Source organism: Sciurus carolinensis, chromosome 3, assembly GCF_902686445.1.
Source record: "Sciurus carolinensis chromosome 3, mSciCar1.2, whole genome shotgun sequence".
NCBI lineage: Eukaryota > Metazoa > Chordata > Mammalia > Rodentia > Sciuridae > Sciurus > Sciurus carolinensis.
Window position 1 is genome coordinate 174,818,372 of NC_062215.1, and position 21,055 is coordinate 174,839,426.

Genomic DNA, 21,055 nt, shown 5'->3' on the forward strand with positions numbered 1-21,055 from the left:
GTGTCCCAGACAAGCTACATCCCATTAATATAGTGACTTTCAGCTTCATTCGGTCCCCAGAGAGGTAATTCAAGGAGAACAGAGTTGACAATTCAGCTTGTGGACTGGCTTTCTCCAAGTCAATGGGAGCCAAGAGGAGTCACTGCCCCGAGGACATGACCCCCATGTGAGGTGACTCCCAGGTTAACAGCAAATGACTGTCAAAGAGTAAGAATGTCCCTGGTCAGTCCTCGGCCCCAGGCCATGGCTGGGCTGGGCTCAGAATTGTGGGGGACACAGGAGAAAGAGGTGGCCCAGACCAGTGATCACATGAGCAGCTCTCTGCAGGTGGGCAGTGAGCCTCTGCGAAGAGAACTCAGGTCTGACCTGAGTCAGGTTCACCCCATAGGAGACTAGAGAAGGAAAGGTCACTAGTGGAGGACATACGGAGACTGGCCCTGTCTGCTGCCCCTTAGTGACCAGCAGGCCTCTTGTGCTGGGAGTCCCATGTATGCAGAGGTTCCAGGGCCTGTGGAGGCAGCTTCTGTGTCATGGCAATGGAACAAGATGGGAGCAGGTGGGGTGGACCAGGGCCAGGTGTGTGGGGTCTGTGCAGCCCACTTGGTAACACACAGAACCAGGCATCCAAATGGTTGCAGGAAGCTGCCACGGGGCCTGCTGGTTTGGGCTCCTGGCCACTTGGGACAGGCCTGGCTGTGCTGCTGAGGCAGGCCTGAGGGCCGGCTCCTTGCAGCTTCGTATCTAGTGTTCAAGTGGCTACTGAAGGGACCAAGGTTATTGGGTCTCCTGGCAGGAGCCATGAAGGGCCAGCTGTTCCCTGGAGCCAGAAAGTGTAGCCCAAGACAAGGTCACACTGCATTGTACAAATCTATTTATTTGGCAAATCAGATTAATCAAATTGTTTTTCCAATTCATCGTGCTGGTTTCACAGAGGTACGTGTAGCAGGTATGTCTCAGGTGATTCCAGGCTAGGAGTACCAACAAGGTCACGTTCATGGCCAGACCATACCCTCGAGCCGACACCGCTCCAGGAGCAGGAATCAGCCTTTCCCACAGCCGAGTTCTGGGCTCCCCGCTCACTGCTCCCCTGAGCCTCACCCTGACCCTCATGCAATCCCTTCACCCTTCTGTGCTGCTGGGCCGGTACTGATGTGGGCCAAGAGGACTGTGGCTACTGGGGCCCAGAGTATGGACTCTCCTCAGAGCAGCCACATGCTGTAGCACTGGACCCGTGCCCAACCCACAGCCCCTGGGGCCGGGAGGAGTCCCCTTGGGGAAGAGGAGGAGACTTTCTCTGCCCTCCACACTGGTTGGGGATGGGTTAGGGGTCCCAAGGCCCACCTTCAGTTCAGGGTCATCCCATCAACCTGAAACTGCTGGACCACTCCAAGGACACACCCCTTACAGCGACGCAGCTTATGTAATTATACATGATTAGACCCCTCCCTTCTCGATGACTCTCTTTTCAGAGGTCGCCAGCCCTCCCTGTCATGGACAGTCATGCGACAACATGGACAAGATTTAGGTTTGAACATCAACAGGGACGATGCAGGGGATGGTCGGGACTTCTCTCTTGGGAAGCCAGTCTGGCCCTAGGCACAAGGGTAGACACATGTGCCCAAGACGGCCACCACCAGCTCACCGCAGCATTCCCAGCCCCCGCACTAATGTCCTGCTGTATATGACAACCTGGCTCTCCCACTCTGTCCACAATGGCCATGGGACATGCGGCCCACAGCAGGGAGAGGAAGAGGAGTGTCCCGGGCTTGGGACAGCTGGGTGGGACACAGCCTCACCTCTGGGTCTGCAGAGCCCTGGCGTGGCTGCTGGTCTCTGGCCCTCGGGACATCACAACTCCACCTTCCTCCGCGCCTTCTTTCTCATCTTTCCCTCCAGCCTCCGAGAAGGAGTCTCCACAGAAAGCACCAGAACACTGCCACAGTTGCTGCTGTGGAAGGCTCCTGCCCTTAGTGGCTCTCAGTTGAGTGGGAGACACGGACCCTCAGACAGGAAGCAGCTCTGCCCTCAACCCTTCCTGCCCCGCAGCTCCTGCCCGCCCCACTCCCCTCCATGGCTCCAAGCCTGGGCAACCACTCCCCTCCTGCGCCTCCCCCTCTTCCTCCTCCTCAGTAGGCAGGTCCCCGTTTTATCCAAGTCACCTCCTCTCCCACCCCCCTTCTGTAGGACCACCCTCTCCCAGGCCCTCCACCCCCGCTTGGCAGCTAAAGCCACCGCCCTACAAGTTGCCCGCAGCCGCTTCCTAAGACCGTCTCCTTGTTCACTTTGTCTCATGGGTTGCTTCTCATCCCACTCCTTCCGTCTTGCAAAACCACCCCACAATTTATCCTTCGAATCATTTCACTCTCTGGAACAGCTGAGTCATTGGAAGGCGCTCAGCTGTCACCGTGTGCTCCTCTAGAGCGCTAGAGAAGCGAGGGAGGGATCCACATGGTGAATCAGTTGTTGACAGTCGCCTCCAGGAAATGCTGGCAGCCCCCTGGCTGCCCTTCTCAAGGCCCGGCCCTGTGCCTGTGGGTAGAGATGGGTCGCCATTCCTGCCTCATTCACTTTATCCCTGCCAGCCACCAGAGGGGGAGAGCTCCCTGGGCAGTGCCCCCTGCCCAGCCAAGACCCAGGTGAGCAAGACAAACGCCTCCTCACTCTTTTGTCACAGTCTTTACAAACAAGGCCAAAGGATGAACTTCCCAAGTTTCTACCACAGGTAAAAAGCTTGTCATGTCAGGGATCTCTCCTCCCGCAGGTTGTCCCCTCTCCTGAGAACAGTGCTAACACTACACGTGGTGGACACCCCAGTGGCCATGGGAGAGGGGCCGTCTACTTCCAGCCCGTGGTCTGTCTCCCTCCTTCCCCCGGTATGTGCTGACCCTCAGGGCTCTCAGGTATCACTAATGCTTTTCCACTTTGTCCCCACTGTCTCCACAAGGCACCTGCCACTTCCCCATGACCTGGTCCAGAGGCCCCCACAGCCCTCTGCAGCCTTCCCATGGGCTCGGGGAGGCCCGGCTGGCCTGCTGTGCTTTTCTAGGGCCTGAGGAAGCAGCACTATCCACGAATATCTGCCCAGCCGAGACACTCCTGTTTGACACTGTCTCTCTCTGTGTTATTTCCAGTAGAGCTCCAGAAGAGACTGGGAGGTGTGGGTACACTCCATTCTGGGGTCCTCAAACTGAAAAGGGGCTTGATGCTTCCCTGCCACTCCCTCTCTGCTCAAGTCACCTTCCTCCCTAACTCTTCTTGCCTTCTCTCTCATCCTTTCTAGAATCTTCTGGTTGAACAGAAGGATGAGAGAGTTGAGAAACAACTTTTTTTCAATGCATTCTTTTCAATTCTTCTGCCTCATGCTATTTGAACTTAGAATGAAGAATCCACCTAGTGCTTAGGTTCTTCATCATATGGGACAATGTCCACCAAGCTGGACATTATGGGGTATGAAAAGCAAAGACGGTGTCCAACAAGCATCAAAGGGGAAGGACACCAACTGGAAAGGGATGTCCCTTACAAGAACTAGGCATTGGGATTTCTTTCCTTAGAGCTAGGTTGCCTTCCCTTAGCCTCTGGTAATCATGGGGTCCTGGCGAACCACCTGGACCCTAGAAGGCTGATGGGCCATAATGTTCGTGCGGAATTCTTTGATGACAAAATAGTAACAGAAAACATCAAGGCAGCAGTTGACGTTGGAGAAACACATGGACAATTGCAAGAACAAGCTGATGCTCTGCTTGGCTCTGCACTCCACAATAAAGCCGTTCCTCACCAGGAACTGCAGGAAGAATCCCAGGTGGACTGGGAGAAAGGAGACCACAAAGACCGCCAGGCTGGCCGCAATGGTCCAGATGCAGGCCCTCTGTTGGACCCAGTCCTGGGTGTGGCCCTTACGAGCGAGCAGAATGTGGATGCTCCTGGAGGAGCAGAAACACATGATGACCAGGGGCAGGAGGAAGCCAAACACCTCGAGTGGAAAGAAGACCCTGGCACTCCAGGTACCGTCCGACATGTTGTGGAAACACGTGTACCTCTCCACTTTCCCATGGAAGCTGTAGATTGGGATGCTCCCAGTCCACACCAGGACCCAGATGGTGCAGCAGATCCCCAATGTCTTCCTTGGGGACCGAAGGTGGCTGACCAGGAGTGGGTACTGGATGGCCAGGAACCTGTCCAGGCTGATAAAGCAGATGGTGAAGACGCTCCCGTACATGCTGACAAAGTAGAGGCACTCCACCAGGGTGCAGGAGGCGGAGGAGGGAGGCCGAACGTGCGCCAGGGCCATCTTGAATGGGAGCGAGAGCACCAGAAGCAGGTCAAAGACAGCCAGGTTGATCATGTAGATGGAGGTGGCCGCGTAGCCTGGCCACCTCTGCTTCAGGAAGGTGCTGAAGCCTCGGATGGCTAGCAGGTTGAGGAGCAGGCCTAGGACGAAGGTGGGGATGTGGACCACCAGCTGCAGGGTCTTCATCAGCTCATCCACGTCGCTGAACGAACAGTTCTCACTCGTGCGCAGCCGGCTCATGTTCTTGCCTGCAACACCAAGGGCAGGTTAGACGGGTTCTCTCACTCTCTCAAGTGGTGGTCTCAAATGACTTGGTGGAGCATGATGAATACTTCCCTTGTATCACACAGCAATCCACGCTCGTTGAGTCACAATCAGAAAACACTGAAGAGAAAATGACTTCTACTCCCCCTGCCCCAGTAAAGCCATTGTTACTTTTTCATTCAGATGGCATTAGATTGACTTAGAATGGAGTTACGTCCCAATGAACTCATCAGGAGTTGAAAATGCCTTTAACACGCCTAATCTACCAAACACCATAGTTTAGCCTATTCTGTCTTAAACAGGTTAAGAACACATCCATTAGCCTGGCATTGGCAAAAGTCATCTAGCACAAAGCCCATTTTGTAGTAAAGTGCTTAATATCTTATGCAATTTACTGAATACTCTACTAAAAGCGAAAACCAGAATAACCGTGTGGGTACGCTTTCACATCATCGCAAAGCCAAAGGCTCTTAAGTCGAATCATCACAAGCTGGGGGTTATCTGTATATCATTCCAGACTCCTTCTCTATTTTCTTTTACAAAAGTGGAATCCTTCTGTCCATACACATCTCTCCCTTTTTTCAATCAGAACTGTTGAAAGCAGTAACAATACAAACCCTGACCATATGGTTTAAACAGAGAGAAAATCCCACATAATGGAAAACTTGCAAATGAGGGTAGGGGTCTATCCAGGTGCAGCTTGATTGGAGATTCAAATGCTGCTTCCAGGACTCAGCTCCTCTCCATATATTACCCCCTGTGCCCTCCCACTCATTTTCCCAACGACTGAGCAGAGCTGACTTCGCCCTCAGCTGTAGGAATAGTCTTAGCGTATCACATTCTTCTGGACACAAGAATTGGTTTGTCATTGGTTCAGGGACAGATGTTTGACTCATTCAAAGGCAATGAAAAGCAATACAACTCTTGCTTGGGTGTCTTTCTGCAGGATTAGAAGTCAGGCAGATGCAAAGTCTGGAGCTGCCTCCGCCTCTTACTACCCCAAAGAGAGAAACCAGACAGAAAATGGAGAAACATGGAGGAAAGGATGTTCCCAGAGGGAATCAAGTGGGGGCCTGGGGTATCCATGGGGCAAGGAAGGCCTTTAGCTCGGCTGAAGATCAGGAGAAGAGAACCAGGGCTGTTGGTGTGGTGATGTGGGCCCGGCCAGCTCCCACTTATGAGTCTGCCACTTTGGGAGGGTGTGGGGTGTGCCACTGTGGTGTCAACACCAAGGCAGGTGGCCCTGGACCAGATCCGCACCCGAGTCCAGCATCCAGAATCAGTGCTGCTGGGAAGAAAATTCAAATATGTCCCAATCCTGCCACCATCACCTCCATGCCACCTCTGCCCACCTCCCTCCATCCCCCTCCCCCCCAAAGTGAAGCCAAGCTACTGATGTGACAGGTCATGTTCACTAGTGCCCAGGGTGCCCTTGTAGAAAGGTGGATCACAGTGGGCCTCTGCTTCAGTGCCTCAGTCACTTCAGCAGCCTCGGCAGCCTCGGCCTGCTCTGTGGCCCTTGCTTATTGTGCCTCCTCCACCCTCCATGACCTCCCGGCTGGCAGCGCCCGGATCCCAAGAGTCAGGGCGGGGGCATCAACACAGCCTGACACTGGAGACCCTGCACCTGTGACCCTCACTGGGCAACCGTTGTTTTTAGCTTTTATTGTTATACTAGTTTCTTTTTTTAATTGAAAAAGAGTTCCAAGCACCCAAAAAGACAATGGAACAGTGAAAAGAGCATGCTGAGGAAAGCCAGTGTGACCCAGGGCCTCGGTTGTATTGCTAGAGTCAGCCATGGTTAGCAGCTCCTCACATGCTTTACCTAGACATTTTCCAAGTCCATGCGTACCTACGGGGACATTGTTAAAATTTCAAAAATATTATACCTGAAGCTCTGTCCTTCACCTTTTTACTTAACAGGGTTTCTTGGGAATTGTTCCACGTCAGTATAGATGAGCCAACTTTTCTTCCTAGAAACTTTGCTGCCTCCCATTGTGTGGATAAACCACAATTCCTTTAGCCAGTAGTACATCAACGAACACTTAGGTTTCCTAGTGCTTTATGGGGAAACAAGAAATTCCACAATAAACATCCCTGTGACTTATTTCTGGCTCACAGTTGTTGATAAATATGGGAATGCTATGAGGATCCCCCCTTTGCTACTACTTATCATAACTACAGTTCCCTGGGAGCCTTTTAAAGAAAGGATCTAGATATTTTTAAGCTCCTGTATAGAATACCATTCCCAAACCCTTTCTATCTTTTAATTAAAAGGAAAAATATATATCTATAGACATGTACACATCTATTTATAGATACAAAGATACGTCCCCCATTGAGCACTGTGTGTTAAACATTTAGTAGACACTACTTGATTCGGTGACTTTCCAAAGAGTCTGTGCTTTCCTCTGTGTGAGCTTTTCTTATGGACTCATGTCACAAGAGATCCAGGAAAACATCTCCCGGTGATGAAAGCTTTGGTCCCTTCAGTGCATGAGGTGGCACATCCTGGGAGGGCAGCGGGACCTCTACAAAGCTGGTCCTGACCTCGGGTCCTGGGTGACCACTCCTGCTGGAGGAAGATGAGACAAGCACGAGCCAGCAGGCTGCTTCCTCTTGACAAAACACGCCAAAAGAGCCACGCGTCTACCTCAAAAAACAGCTAGCATAGCTTGGAACCCACAGGATAAATGTTTAAATGATGAGAAAAGCAGGTCTAAATGAACAATGTCACAACACCAAAGAGCAAGTCCCTTAGAGAAGTCATCTTCAAGATTAGAGACAGCAGAAAACCAAGAACCACCAAAATTAAGCAAAAGTTTATGCTTAAAGAAATCCAACAAGAGCTAGGGATATACCTCAGTTGGTAGAGTGCTTGCCTTGCAAGCACAAGGCCCTGGGATCAAGCCCCAGGACTGCAGGGGGCGGGGAAAAAAAGAAATTCAACAAAATTGGGGAAAAAAAAAAAAAAAAAGAGCATAGGGCCTCTGTTTTGGTCACTCTCTGGAAGCTCCATGGGTGACTCTACCATATTGGGGGTGGTTGGAAGACTAGAACCTAAGTAGCCAAGAAGAAAATCAGTGCTGCTCAAATATCAACTCAAACTCTCAATACGGCTAACTTAGGAAGAAAAGAAATACAGAGGGAAATTGGTCTGGTGGAAAGCTACAATCCAGGATGCGGGGACCTGTCCTCGTTGGCTGAAACAGGTGTATGTGTGGGAAATAGACACAATCCCACTCTGTTTTCCAGTAGGACTATCCTAAAGGTCACATTTGAATTACTGACAGACTTCAAATGGAAACTTCTCGGATGGTAATCTTTGAAGCCAGAGAAAGCACTCATTCTGTGGACTGGCAAAAAGAAATTAGGTTGGAAAAAATACTTCCAGCTAATAGCAAAGCGAGCAGAGAATCTGAAATATTAATCCTCTGAATTCCCTCTGAAGGTCAAAGGAAGTCATCTAAGAATCTCTTTAAAAAAAAAAATCCGGAACTTCGCTAGACTAAGATAAAAGGGCAAAAATGCACTCAGACTGCAGCGAGATGAAACAGTCATCGTTCTCCAAGAGGACTGCTGGTAAAGACTGTCCTCGCTGACCTGGGGCCTGTGGCCAGGGGCGGCTCTGGCCAAGCCAGGGTTCCGAACCAATCTGTCCACTGCAGTGCGGGTGGCTGCGTCCCTCCAGGTCCTCTAAGAAGCAGGCGCTAAGATGCTATTAGACTCCAAGAGCCTGATTAGGGGACGAGGTGTGAGAGGCTAAAAGGGAGAGCAGAGTGGAGAGGAAGAGCATTCAGGCCCCTGTAGTCTGACCCTGTGGCAGGAGACAGGGAAGGAAGGACCAGGTAGGGAGAACCTGAGACCACGGGCAGCTCTGAGAACGTCTTGGCCAGGCTATGGGATATCCCTGAGCAATGGCTGCCTGTTGGAGGCGCCCCCATGGGAGCAGGAATCACCCAGGCCCAGCACCTCTGCTGGGCTCCGTCACTCTCTGGGAGCAGGAAAGTGTGGACTCTGTCAACACCATAGTGGCCCTGAAGGGGCTGAGCTGCCATGTCTCTCTCCAGGGCTCCCAGCAGCAGGGTCTCTGGAGGGGAGATCTGACCACTGTTAGTCACCAGCAGCATGGGGCCTGAGAGGTAGGGTAGGGCTGAACCGAACATGAGATAGAAACCCGGAGATGCCAGGTTTCATGCCAGATTCATGGAAGGAGCCGCTCCCAGATGTCCTGCTGCCATCTTCCAGTGGTACTCATATAGAACCCACCACATCCATGAGTGGACAGTGTTCCTGGACGCCTCTCAGAAAAATGACACCAGAAGAGTTCTGAGAGAACACCGGGATGCAAGAATCTGCTGCCAACCCAGTCGCTGCTCAGGACTGAAGAGCACAGAAAGCCACTTTCAGGTAGTTGTGGCCTCAAAGCTTCGGACGTCCAAGAGGTAATAAGGATGGAGAAGGTGGAAAGAAGACATGGAGGCAGAACAGCCTGGAACTGAGCACTGAGAGCAGGAAACTATAGAGCGAGGCTTCGATTAGGATGAATACACAACCGCAGGGAAAAACAGAAAAGATGAAAGAGACACAATGCACTGTGTCTGAAGAAAGTACCACGGAGTTCAGTGTGATCCTCGGTCTCCAGCCTCCGCTGGGGGTCACACCCTAGAGACCTGACACGGAAGGACACGTGCTCTTGGGCTGGAGGTGGGAATGATGCGGAGGGACAGCACCTGGCAAAGCAAGCGGCTCTGTTGCTAATATTCCATAAAACGGAATCAAAAGTTATGTTTTGACCCGTTTGCTCTGTCATTGTGGGATTTCTACATTGAACACTTCTCTGTTGTTTAAGTGTGCCCTGCACAAAAGCAGGGGCGAACTGTATTTCTAATGTGAACTGAGACCGTTAGGAAAGAAAACTTGAATTTTAATATTTATGGTTGCAATTTCTATGCCTAGTTTTTTCCTATTTATTTGCCCTTGTGCTGTGTAGCCACATGTTTGGAGGATTTTTTAAACTTCTTGATATCCAGCTTTTAAAAACTAATTTGATCTTGTTTCTGACCTCCACGTAATGACTGCACATTTGTAGGGCATGGTCTGTATTTCAGCTGGTGCTCACAGAGTGCGCGGGTCCTGTCGGGTAAACAGCCTTCCTTCCTCTTTTGTCTCTTCCTGTTTGGAGCCTGGGCACTGCTCTCTTCCAGATCCTCATAACACAGGTGGTGGGTTCTCGTGAATTACCTCACAGTGCTACAGAATACCAGAACTTACTTGTTTTGGTTTTGATTTTGATAATTACCAAAATATAAGTGTAAGCATTTTTAAAAACCCTACAGAAACCACTGACTTTTTTTCTTTTTCAATTTTGAGACAGGGTCTCGCTAAGTTGCCAGGTTGGCCTCAAACTTTGGATCCTCATGACTCAGTCTCCTGAGTAGCAGGATTACTAGCAGGCACCACTGTACCCAGCTAACACTGACTGTTAAAAATAGGGTGTCTATCTTCAAAGTCACTGAAGAGAGAAAGAAACAAACAAAAACACTGACCTATGCAGCACAGAAGTAAATACAATTGAAAAAGAAACCAAGCATAGAAATGACAGCAAACATTAAAAATTCAAACTTTCCTAACAGCCTCAATTCAATTAAGAAGTACATTTCAACTCTACCTTTATAAAGGGCACATGTAACGTCACCCAAATGTTCACTGTAAAAATCCCACGAAGATAGAGCAAACCAAAACAAGCCTCAAGTGGCCATACGCAAACCTAGCACTGCAGGATTTAGGAATAAATTCACTCATCGGATTAAGATTATTTTATATTAATAAAAGAAAACACAATCGTGAAGACCAATACTGTATAGTAAATCTATGCATCGATGGCACTGTATAAAAGTATGCAAAGTAAAACTGTTAGAATTCAAACCACTGACAAAGATACATGAAGTAGAAAAGACAGATCAAGTAGGCAAAATACAAATTAAGACTAGATTACATAAATAATATAATTAATATCATTTACTTATACTTCTTGAGTTTGTTTTTTAAACAAATAGGTAACTTGCTTTTCTCTCATGTATCCAAGAAACAGTTGCCAAAATGAATTATTATCTGTTCAGCAAAACCAAAATCTCTCATTTTTTAAAAAAATGGCAGAAATTATGTTGGCCATATTTTCTGACCACAGACACGAAAACCTAGGTAGTAAAAAAAAAAAGAATTGATTATTTAAAAATAAATAAAGTAGGTTAGGCTTCGTGGTCCATGCATGTCATCCCAGCTCCTTGGGAGGCTGAGGCAGGAGGATCATAGATTCAAGGCAAGAATCATAGATTCTTAGCAAGACCCTGTTTCCAAAAGACTTTGGGGTGAGCCGGGAGCAGTGGCACTTGCCTGTAATCCCAGTGGCTCGGGAGGCCAAGATAGGAGGATGGTGAGTTCAAAGCCAGCCTCTGCAACTCAGCAAGGCCCTAGGCAACTCAGCGAGACCCTGTCTCTAAATAAAATATTTAAAAAGGGCTGGGGATGTGGCTCGGTGTAAAGCACTCCCGAGTTCAATCCCTGGTACCAAAAAGAAAAAAAAAGTTGTGTGTGGGGGTTGGTCGGGGGCAGAGCTCAGTGGTAGAGCTTCCCCTGGGTTCAATCCCCAATGCCACATAAATAAATAAGTATAAAGTGAGAACTAGAAAACAAACTGCATGAGATGTAATCAAGAACACAGACATTTTTGGATTGGTTGTTTAAACAAGAAATTCTCAGGATGCAGCCAAAACTATTCTCAGAGATACATACATCTCCCTAATTGTTTTAATTTTTTTTTCTTCTCTGGGAAAAAAAAAAAAAAAGAAAACTAAATAAATGAATTAAGCATTCCACTTGAGCATTTAGAAAAAAAGAGAGAGAGAGAACAAAAAAAAAAAAAAAAAAAGCTGTAGGGAAATCAGGAAAAAACTTACAGAGATAGAAACAGAAATAAATGAATTGAAAATAGAAGTATCAGAATCTGTAAATTTGATGGGTGGTTCCTTGGGGACATAAGTAATCAACTAAACCATACATTTTTCTCTAACAGCTATGACCAAGAATAAAGACACAAATGATGAGAAATTGAAATTGGTTGAAGAGGCTGAGCTTAGATGGAAAGAGGAGTAAACATAGTAAGAAACGTCCTATCCTGGTCTGGCAGGCCCCTGCCAAACCTTGATGTAGTCAGTGACTTGGAGCCGTTTATCACAACTCAGGCAGAGTTAATGCAAAAAGAAGCCTTATTAGCAAAACCATGAAAGACACTGAGAATGTTATCAAAGAATTACTCTCTTTTTTGGGGGGGGGCGGTACTGGGGAGTAAATCCAGGGGCGCTCAACCACTGAGCCACGTCCCCAGTCCTTTTTTGTATCTTATTTAGAGACAGGGTCTCACTGAGTTGCTTAGGGCCTCACTAAGTTGGTAAGGCTGGCTTTGAACTTGAAATCCTCCTGCCTCAGCCTCCAGACCCCCTGGGATTACAGGGGTACACCCACACCTGGCAAATAGTTACTTTTAAAACAGGCTGTAGCTTGCTTTCTTTGTTTTGGTGCTGGGGATAGAAATCAGGGTCTCATGCATGCCAATCACATGGTCTACCCTGACTCCCTTACTGCAAAATTTTAAGCACTGTGTAATTCTCTTACTCTCTGAACTATTTCAAAATATAAGATAGTATTAATGAATTTCTTCCATCTAACTAGCTTACACAAATGCCAAAACTTAACACATGTAACACAGAAGAGAAAAACTATTGATCAAATGCACATGTGAATAATATGCAACCATCCTAAGTAAAATACTACCAGGTAGAATTCAGTACATTGAACTTACAAATCATCACAACTAAATCAGATTTACTATAGAAATGTAAGATAGTTTCAATATTAGGAAATCTATTAGTGGTTTGTATAACCTCATTAAAACAAAAAATGAAAAACCATCTGGTTATGTCAACAAAGTTATTCACAGTTATTTACATGAAGGACTAGAAAGGTACTTCTTACACATAATAAAGAGTAACTTGCTCACACTACCACAATTTTGTATTTAACAGTCAAGTAAGAAAGACATTCTTGTTGAAATCAGACACTTACTAAGACCCAGAAATTCCAAACAAAGCATTATGGTATTTAGCAAAACAAGAAAACAAATGAGGCATTCCCCAGAAAATTAATAATATACAAGGAAAGGAAGCCTTGGTAAATTATGTTGAGACTTTCAGTGAAGAATTCTGGGGTCCCCTGGGTGCAGTGGCATATGCCTGTAATCCCAGCAGCTCAGGAGGTTGAAGCAGGAGGATCATGTGTGTAAAGCCAGCCTCAGCAACTTAGGGAGACCTTAAGCAACTCAGGGAGACACTGTCTCTAAATAAAACACAAAAAAGGACTGGGGATGTGGTTCAGTGGTTGAGTGCCCCTGGGTTCAATTTCCCGGTACCAAAAAAAAATTTTTTTGCAGTTAAAAATTATGATCCTAACCTCACACCATATAGAAAAAATTTCAAATTCTTTGAGGATTTTACATTTCAAAAAGCAAACCTTAAAAAAAAAAAAAGATGAAAATTCAATAGGCAACCTGTTTATAAAAGTCAATGAGGGGAAAGTTCTTTGTCAGCCTAGGATGATCAAAGGCAAAAGGAACAGAAAACGAACAGGACAGGTCTGGCCCCACAAAAACAGAAAATTTTACTTTGTTAAAAAAATTTTTTTAACATCAAATAATGTACCGGAGGAAATGAAAAGCAACCAATATGTTAGATAAATGACGTTCTCTCTCCATGGACGCTGTTCCCAGAAGAAGTTTTACCCAGACATATTTTTGCTTACCAAATAGGATTATGGCCAGGTTTCCATGAAACTGTCACAAATAAACTGATAAGGGTACCAGTTAGTACACAACTTTGGGGATTTGGTAGCTTATATTATAAGCCATAAAAATCATATTAGTCTTTCATCCAGTAATTCTTAAGACTTTAAGTAAATTATGCAAAAGAAGGGAAAATTAGTTACAGAAATATATTCACTTTGGCATTTTTTTCAAATAGCAAAAAATGCACAAGTACCCTTAAATGCCAACAAGAGTGCGTTTCACTAGGGTAATTCTACTCAATGGAAAATGTTTCTCTGTTATGCTGATGCTGACTAGGTTATGTAAAAAACCCACAAACTCTAGAATTACACATTCAAAATGATTTCAACTATGATTTTAAAAAACCCACGCAGAGGGGGAAAAAAAAACCTAGAAAAAAAATTTCCATATGCCAAAAAGTGCTGCATTCTAGCAGTTAGATGGTGGTAGTTTTTAAAATCTTTTATCTTTAGCTCTTAATTTTTAAGTGCATGTTTCTAGTTACATCATAATTTGTGATAGTCTGAAAATGACTTAAGATTTTTTAAAATTTGTAATAAATGCTGGGGGTGGATTAAGCGTCTCTTTTGATTTTTCTCTTAAATATCAAAGGAACAAAAGGGGATGTGAAGTTTACTCAAAATTAAAAGAAATGGGGGCTGGGGTTGTGGCTCAGTGGTAGAGCACTTGCCTAGCACATTTGAGGTTTGGTCCTCAGCACCACATAAAAATAAAAAATAACTAAAGTATTGTGTTCATCTACAACTAAAATAATATTTTTAAAAATTTAAACAAATGAATTGAGCTACCCCCTGCCCAGTGGATGACACCTCATCTTACCAGGTCAAAGACCAACATCTTAAGCTGTATTATCTTTCGAGGGATTTGGGAGCAAAGCATGAAGTGAAGAGAGAAGTGGATGTGTCAAGTGAAAAAGTAGGTCCCACCAAGAGAGAGCGAGCAGCAGCACGAACCCAGGCAGGATTTTTTAAAACAATGAAAAAATAAGAGTTTCACCTGTGCGCAGGTCGCCATCCTGGGTGAAGAACAGCACAAGAGACACTTCAAATGCCACATCCACAAGGGAGGGAGAGAAAGTAAAGGACGCCATCTAAAATACACACCCCCAAAGTTCGGCAAGCTATTAACGGAAATAAACGTAAAAGTCTAATTTTTTTCAAATTGGATATTTAGATTAAATTATATTATCCACTTTAAAGGAACAAAAAGAAGAGAAAATATATAAAAGAAACCGAAAGTGAAAAAACTACAATGTCTCAATATAGGAAGCAGAGGAACAACCCCCGCACATAGAGATATTATAAAGGATTCTAATATTAATGAACTCCTCAGAAAGGACCAGGCATTTTTTTTTTAAATCCAAACCTCTTTTGTCGATAAGAAACAGAAAAAAACAAAAAGCACAGACCAAGTTAAATGATCAAATACTCTGTGATTTATCAGGCCCACAGCATGCTGGAAAAGAAGGGACTATAACAACAGAATTTTTTTAATATTGAGAGGGTAGTGGAGACCAGGATGGCAAAAATCGTAATAAATAACGAAAGCATAAAGCACTCGATTCATGTTCCCATGAGCACGGCAAAGCAGAGCGTGATAGAAACAAGTCAGAAATGCAAAAAGAAGTTAAGTAAAAATGGGAAAATTATTGTAGTAAGTGACGTCAGTGCTGGCTCTGGTGAAAGACCGGCAGACAGACAGACAGACATTGGAGCTCTGGGCAGCCCGGTCACAAGGAGAGCCAGCAGCCCAGCCCGAGAATTGCAAACCCAGGACGCATACTCTCTGTGTCCAAAGGAGTTCCACAAAATCCATTCCCTTCCTGGGCCAGGCCAGGGGTCAATGGCAAAGGTGATTTTACACACCCGGTTCTCGGACGGCAACGCCATGGTCCTCACCGTGCAGCCGCAGGTCCTTGACACTACCAACGTGTAATAGGCACCTCTGGGCCTGTGCCCACCCATGCTCTTGAATAACGTGCGGTAGAGAGAAAATCAGAAGCGCCTTGCTGAGATGTTGGGAAGGAACAAATGTCTACACACGAAACATGAATGCAGCTCTAGCTGTAATAATACATGGGAGTTTCTAAGCGGTTTTTTTCCCTGTGAACAGGAAAGTGAGAGCTGAGGTGAACCAAGGCTACACTGGAGACTTTGGAAGAGGAACAGAGGCTGCTGTGGCCTTATGGGGCTCGCATCCCCCTGAGACCCAAGGCTGGCTGCTTGCGGGGACTGCCTATGGAGGGACCTGAGAGCCATGAGCAGGGGAAGATGCAGAGAGGAAGGGGCTCCGAATCTGTAGAGGGAAACACACAGTATGTCCCCCAACACCCAGGACGTGCTCCACAGTGAGACTTCATGGGACCATAAAAAGAGTGGGTTCCGGGTGCTGCAGAAAGCTCTCTGTCACCAGAGGTATGACAGGCAAAGGCAGCAGGAGGCGTGCTCATTAGAATGTTGTCCAGGACTCCACACATACAGCAGGTCTTACTGGAGAGTGCTGTGCCATCTGCTTTTAGCCCCGAAATGGAATCTTCTTTCAGTATACTACTTTTTCCAATGCTCGATGAAAAGGAGAGAAGGCACCCCAATGTGTGAAAGGGTCTGGGTCAGGGGTTCAGGGCCTCCGTCCCCCTCCCAGCCCCAGCTCCCTGAGGTGGCAGAGCTTCACGTCTACTCTCCTATTCACAAGGTCCTGCTCAGCCCCGGTCAGCTGTTGCTGGCCTCCACATGCTGGCTCTGACCCACAAACTCTGCCACATTCTGGACCATTGATTTCCTGCGGCCCCTGTGCCCTATGGTGCCCCCACCTGCCCACAACTTCCAGGATATGGTTTCCCACCTGAAGCCCTGAGCCTGTGTCTGCACAGCTGGGGCACCGAAACCCAGCTCTGTGGCTCCACACAAGCTCCACCTTGCTTCCTCCAGTGGCCTGGATTTCCTACAAGTAGATCAAAAGAGTGTCCCCTTCTCTCCCGTGGCTGCAAAGCCCTCATCTGTGCAGTGTCTGCTCTGAGCCACGAGACCCTGGGAGCTGGCGCTACCTCAGGGATACATCTTGAAGGGGCCCTGGAACATTCTCCCAGATTCATACTACCCCAACCCAGTTTCCTTGCCCAGAATCCGAGTGTCCTCAGGTTTGCAGGGTGGAATACCATAGCTGGAGCAAAACTCTAAGCTGAATGCAGTTATCTGCCACCATCACCTTGGTGGGAATAATTCATCCGCCCACGTGGGCTTCAGAGTTGGGGACCATGATGCAAGAACAGAGCACACAGACAGAATCTCCGTGGTGCCAGGACTGTTCTGGAGTTTGGTGGGTTTGGAGTGGGGCTAGGAGAGTAGAGGGGTCCAGCTCTGTTCTAAGTGCTCCCCAGAAGGGACAGGGGACACTCCTGGAAGGCCATTTTATAGAGATGAAGCTCAGAGATGCTGAAGGTCAGCTAGAACTCATATTCTGGTCTCTCCTTCCGCAGCCCTCGTGCGGGCCCCCACCAGCACCAACGGGAGCACCCTGCTGTCCAGGCCCCAGGCCCCTCCTCGCTCTGTTGTGAGCTGGCCCCACTAGCCTCCTCCTCTTTCGTCTCGGACTCTCCTCCACTGCTAAAAATCCCACCCCTTCCTTCCAACGCCCACACCCTGATCCACCCGCATCATCCCATATGATTTACCCATGGTAGCCAAGTGGGGACCACTGGAGTCATCTCTGTACTACAGGGTGTGTCCCCGCTCTCCAGTCTCAACCCCGGGACATGAACCATGGCTCCTTCCCTTTTATATCACCAAGTGTCTTGAAAACTGGTCCTCCAGAAGGTCTTACTGAGTGAAAGAGAAAAAGAATATGAAAGGAAGAAGCGGAAGGAGGGAGGGAGGGCCCGATGGGCTGCAGCCAGGTGACAGGTGCACCCTAGGGGCAAGGATGGCTGCTCAGAACCGGAGCAGAGCTGAGCCTCCCAGGGTGCCGTAGGGAGTGCTTTGCACACCCGTTCCCCCTCGGCACCACCCTGAGCAGCGCAAAGCCCAACCCAAGACAGTTCAGCAGACATTCTTTCCTGATCTCATGCTCAGGAAAGAATCTAGAACTCCATGGTTTTAAATGCTGCTAGTTTTTGCCTCCCAGCCTCTTCAAGAGTTAGAGTTCAAGAACAACCCAGTTAGGGCTGGGAACATAGCTCAGTGGTACAGCACTTGCTCTAGTATGCCTGAGGCCCTGGGTCCAATCCCCAGCTCTGTAAATAATAATAATAATAATAATAATAATAATAATAATAAAAGAGCAACCCAGTTGTATGATAGTAGCCAGAGCTGACCAGGTGCTTGCAGGGGACTAGCAGTCCCAATCATTTATTTTGCTCAAGAGCCCTATGAGGAAGAAACCAATATTGTCCCATTCCCCTGAGAGGTAAACTGAGGCTAGGGAAATGATACAACTGGTATGTGGCTGGTCTTGGGCTCCCACGCAGGGCCCTGGCACGCCACAAGTACCGTGCTCAGAGGTAGCAGGATAATTCCTGAGAATACAAAGTCTCGGGCACTCGATGATTTCCCAACAAGACCTTGGGGAGCAGGCAGCCGGTCAGGGTTGGCCCCATGGAGGGGGCGGCTCGCTAGCCCAGTCTGCTGGGGAGGTTCCCAGGCTGCCTGCGGGGCAGTGTCCTCACCCCAACAAGATGCTGCAACCCTGACTCAGATCAGGAGGAAGTTGAGGGTTTGTAGGAAAATGTCATCCATTATCGGGGACAAACCAGGTCTGCCTGCTTCTTCTGCTGTCGTGGAGTGTGCCCGAGGTCTGCCACCGTCCTGCCACCCGGGGCGGCCCACTGAGCCAGGGCAAGTGTGGGCTGAGCATAGGCCCACAAGGGCCCACTGACCCCAGGAAAGTCTCCCTGTGGTCCATGAGAGCCAGGTCAGGTCAGAGCTTGATGCCTCAGTTTCCCAAGTGGCCCAGAAGCTGTTACCTGTGGGTGGTCCAGTGCAGCTGAGTGGGCTGCAAGACGTCATTTCTCCTCCAGACCCGGCTACCTGTCTGCTCTGGGCAGAGCCACTTCCCCTCTCTGGTTCTGAACTTCCTCGGGGGCGAGAGGAGGGGGTGGGGCCAAAGGCTCCAAGTGGCTCCAGCTCAGCCTGTGTGGTGGAGGGACTGGGTGGGGGTCCCTGGCCTCTGAGTAGATCAAGACTGTCACTCACAGGAAGCGTGCTTTCGGGAAGAGCATCGACACTCTTGTGTTCTCATGGAGGGTCTGCACACCCACCCAGCTTCCAAAAAATAGAAGCCAAGAAGGAGGGTGTGTGTGTGTGTGTGTGTGTGTGTGTGTGTGTGTGGGTGTGGGTGCGCGTGCGTGTGTGAAGACCTGGAAGTCTTTGAAAGAGAAGGCAGCCTCTCATATACCTGACGTTCCAAGACGGGGTCAGGCAGGGACAAGGAGCAGCAGGAGGCGGGGGAAGGTTGCCAGGATACGCAGCACTTCTGGGTTTAGGATGAGAACCTGCTGCCCACAGAAAGGAGAGTGGTGTCTACCACGTTTGTGCTGGAAAGTCCAGGTGGCCCAGCCCAGGGACGCCTGGTCCCCCACAGGCCTGACTACACGCACAGTCAGCAGAGATTTCCCCGGTGCCTCTGATCTCCAGGGTTGAGAAAACCGAGACTGGCCTGAGCAGTGGGTGGCTCTCAACCAGGACCCCTCAAAGATCCCAGGCCATCAGGAAGGTCTGGGCTGAAACGCAGTCCGGCAGATAAAGCTCGCGTGTCCAGGAAGTGCCCGAGTCCACCTCAGAGTTCTGAGGCACAGGATGTTTCACAAGTCTCGCATGCTGTGACTCTCAGGTGTCTGCAGGAAGGGACATGACCCGAGGCGGGTCTGGGAGATTCATCCCAGCACGCGAGGCGGGTCTGGGAGATTCATCCCAGCACGCGGGTCCTCCCTGTAGAAACAGCCACTCGTGTGTAACTTTGGGAAGCTGGCTGACCCTCCAAAGCTTGGAGTCCCCTTGCTCGGTGAAGAGGTTGGCAGAACTGTGGCAGCCCTTCTGGCTCTCCCGGTCACCAGTCCTTATCACACCATGCTGGTGTGATGGGTAACGCCAGGCCACTCCCTGCACAGGACCTGGAGTGCCACGTAGGCTCCTGCAGTGTCCCCAGCCAGAGCTGGATACCAGGCAAGGTAGCGCCTACAGGGCAGAGCACCCTGGGTCCAGGAGACCAGGACGGCAGCAGGGAGATGACACACAGGCGTCAGGTGCCACCTTGATGCCCACAGCCTGTGGTGTGGGAGGTCCACCCTGAAAGGCATGTCCTCGCTCAGCCCCTTCAAAGGGGGCCTTGCTGACCTCCGGCTCTGGCCACCTTCCTTCTGTTTGGTCCTGGGGTTGGACCTCAAGGGCACTTAACCCCTGAGCCACACCCTGAGCCCTTTTTATTTTTTATTTTATCTTGCTAAGTGCCCCAGCTGGCCTTGAATTTGTGATCTTCCAGCCTCGGCCTCCAGGTCACTGGGTTGACAGGCATGTTCCACCATGCCCAGGTACCTTCTTTTTTAGAACGCATATTTCTCTGTCTTACTGACCTTGCTTTGATTTAAATGTTTGAACACATGTGATGATTCAAATACATATGTAAAGTTTGGTAAAAGATCTCTGCCCCTCTCCCCTAAGTCCAGCTCCCTGTGTACTCCAGAGACACCCAGAGGGTTGCACTACTTGGGGGTAGCCAGGCTCTTCACCGAACAAGGGGAGCTTGAGCTCTGGAGAGCCAGGCAGCTTCCCGAAGTCCCACACGGTCCTCCGCCACCACCACAGCCCGGGGAGAAGTAAGAACTTCTCAGAAGGTCTCCCTGAGCCTCCTGGAACTGACACACCCTTGTTCTGCCCACCCCATCGCCACAGAGAACAAACTAGAGGCTTTAGGAGCCTGGTGTGCTTCCTGCCACCTTCCAGATGGGGACCCTAGAGGGGTGACATTGAGTACATACCTCCAACTTCACCAAGCCGGGCAGCGAGACAGCTCCAGGTTCCGGCTCCTCCTAGGGCAGGAAACAAGCCCTTCTGACCGTGCTTGTCAAAGAGCAGCTCCTCCATACCTGGGGCTCGCCACATCCTCTCCTGACGCTGGTTCCATTCAGCATCAAAGGGCTGGCCCTGGCCTCCTGGAACACCCCACTCAGAGGAGAGAAGCTGGGCCAGGGCCCCCACTGCCAGGCAGGGGGGTAGGGGAGCTGAGGCCAGCGAACAGGAACTAACACAGCAGGAGGCATTTGGCATCCTGGGGGCCCAAGGTCTCTCTGCGCAGCCCAAGGCCAGGGTGCATAAGGAATGGCAAGAGTGGTGGCTTGGAGGCCAGCCAAACAGGAACAGGGGCAGGGGATGCTCAGGGTCCCCAGAAACACATGCACTGGACAGGAACATTGCGTGGGAAGGCATCCCATGAAGGAGACCCGGACATTCTTCTCTCATCCAAATCAGGATCAGCTACTGCACATGGGGGAAGCTCAGGAACTGGACGGGGGCGGGAGGTGGCAGGGTGGAGTGAGGCAACAGTCATAGCAAGAAGGAACCAGGATGGAGGGGTGTCAGACTGTCTTGAGAGAAGGGCCTCCAGGTCATCTGAAG

The 21,055-nt window shown here is 49.0% G+C and overlaps 1 protein-coding gene across 2 annotated transcripts; it reads right to left on the minus strand.

Annotated features, from left to right (window-relative positions):
- Window positions 1-3,563: 3,563 nt before the first annotated feature.
- On the minus strand, window positions 3,564-18,490 carry Gpr55 (G protein-coupled receptor 55). Of its 2 annotated transcripts, none has more exons than XM_047547056.1 (2): window positions 18,409-18,490; window positions 3,564-4,536 (listed from the first exon to the last, which is right to left on the minus strand). In XM_047547056.1, exons 1-2 carry the CDS (start codon window positions 18,449-18,451, stop codon window positions 3,569-3,571), a joined length of 1,011 nt encoding a protein of 336 aa, XP_047403012.1. In that variant the 5' UTR covers window positions 18,452-18,490; the 3' UTR covers window positions 3,564-3,568. The 2 variants fall into 2 exon arrangements, with proteins under 2 accessions (XP_047403012.1, XP_047403013.1); XM_047547057.1 differs by lacking the exon at window positions 18,409-18,490 and adding an exon at window positions 14,448-14,516.
- Between the last annotated feature and the right edge of the window lie 2,565 nt (window positions 18,491-21,055).

Bases quoted from the DNA above. Each gene is read 5' to 3' on its own strand.
- Gpr55 (XM_047547056.1), bottom strand. From the start codon at position 18,451: ATGACGTCTTGCAGCCCACTCAGCTGCACTGGACCACCCACAG. The intron at 4,537-18,408 runs GTAACAGCTTCT...TTGGTGTTGCAG, and splicing joins CTGCACTGGACCACCCACAG to GCAAGAACATGAGCCGGCTG.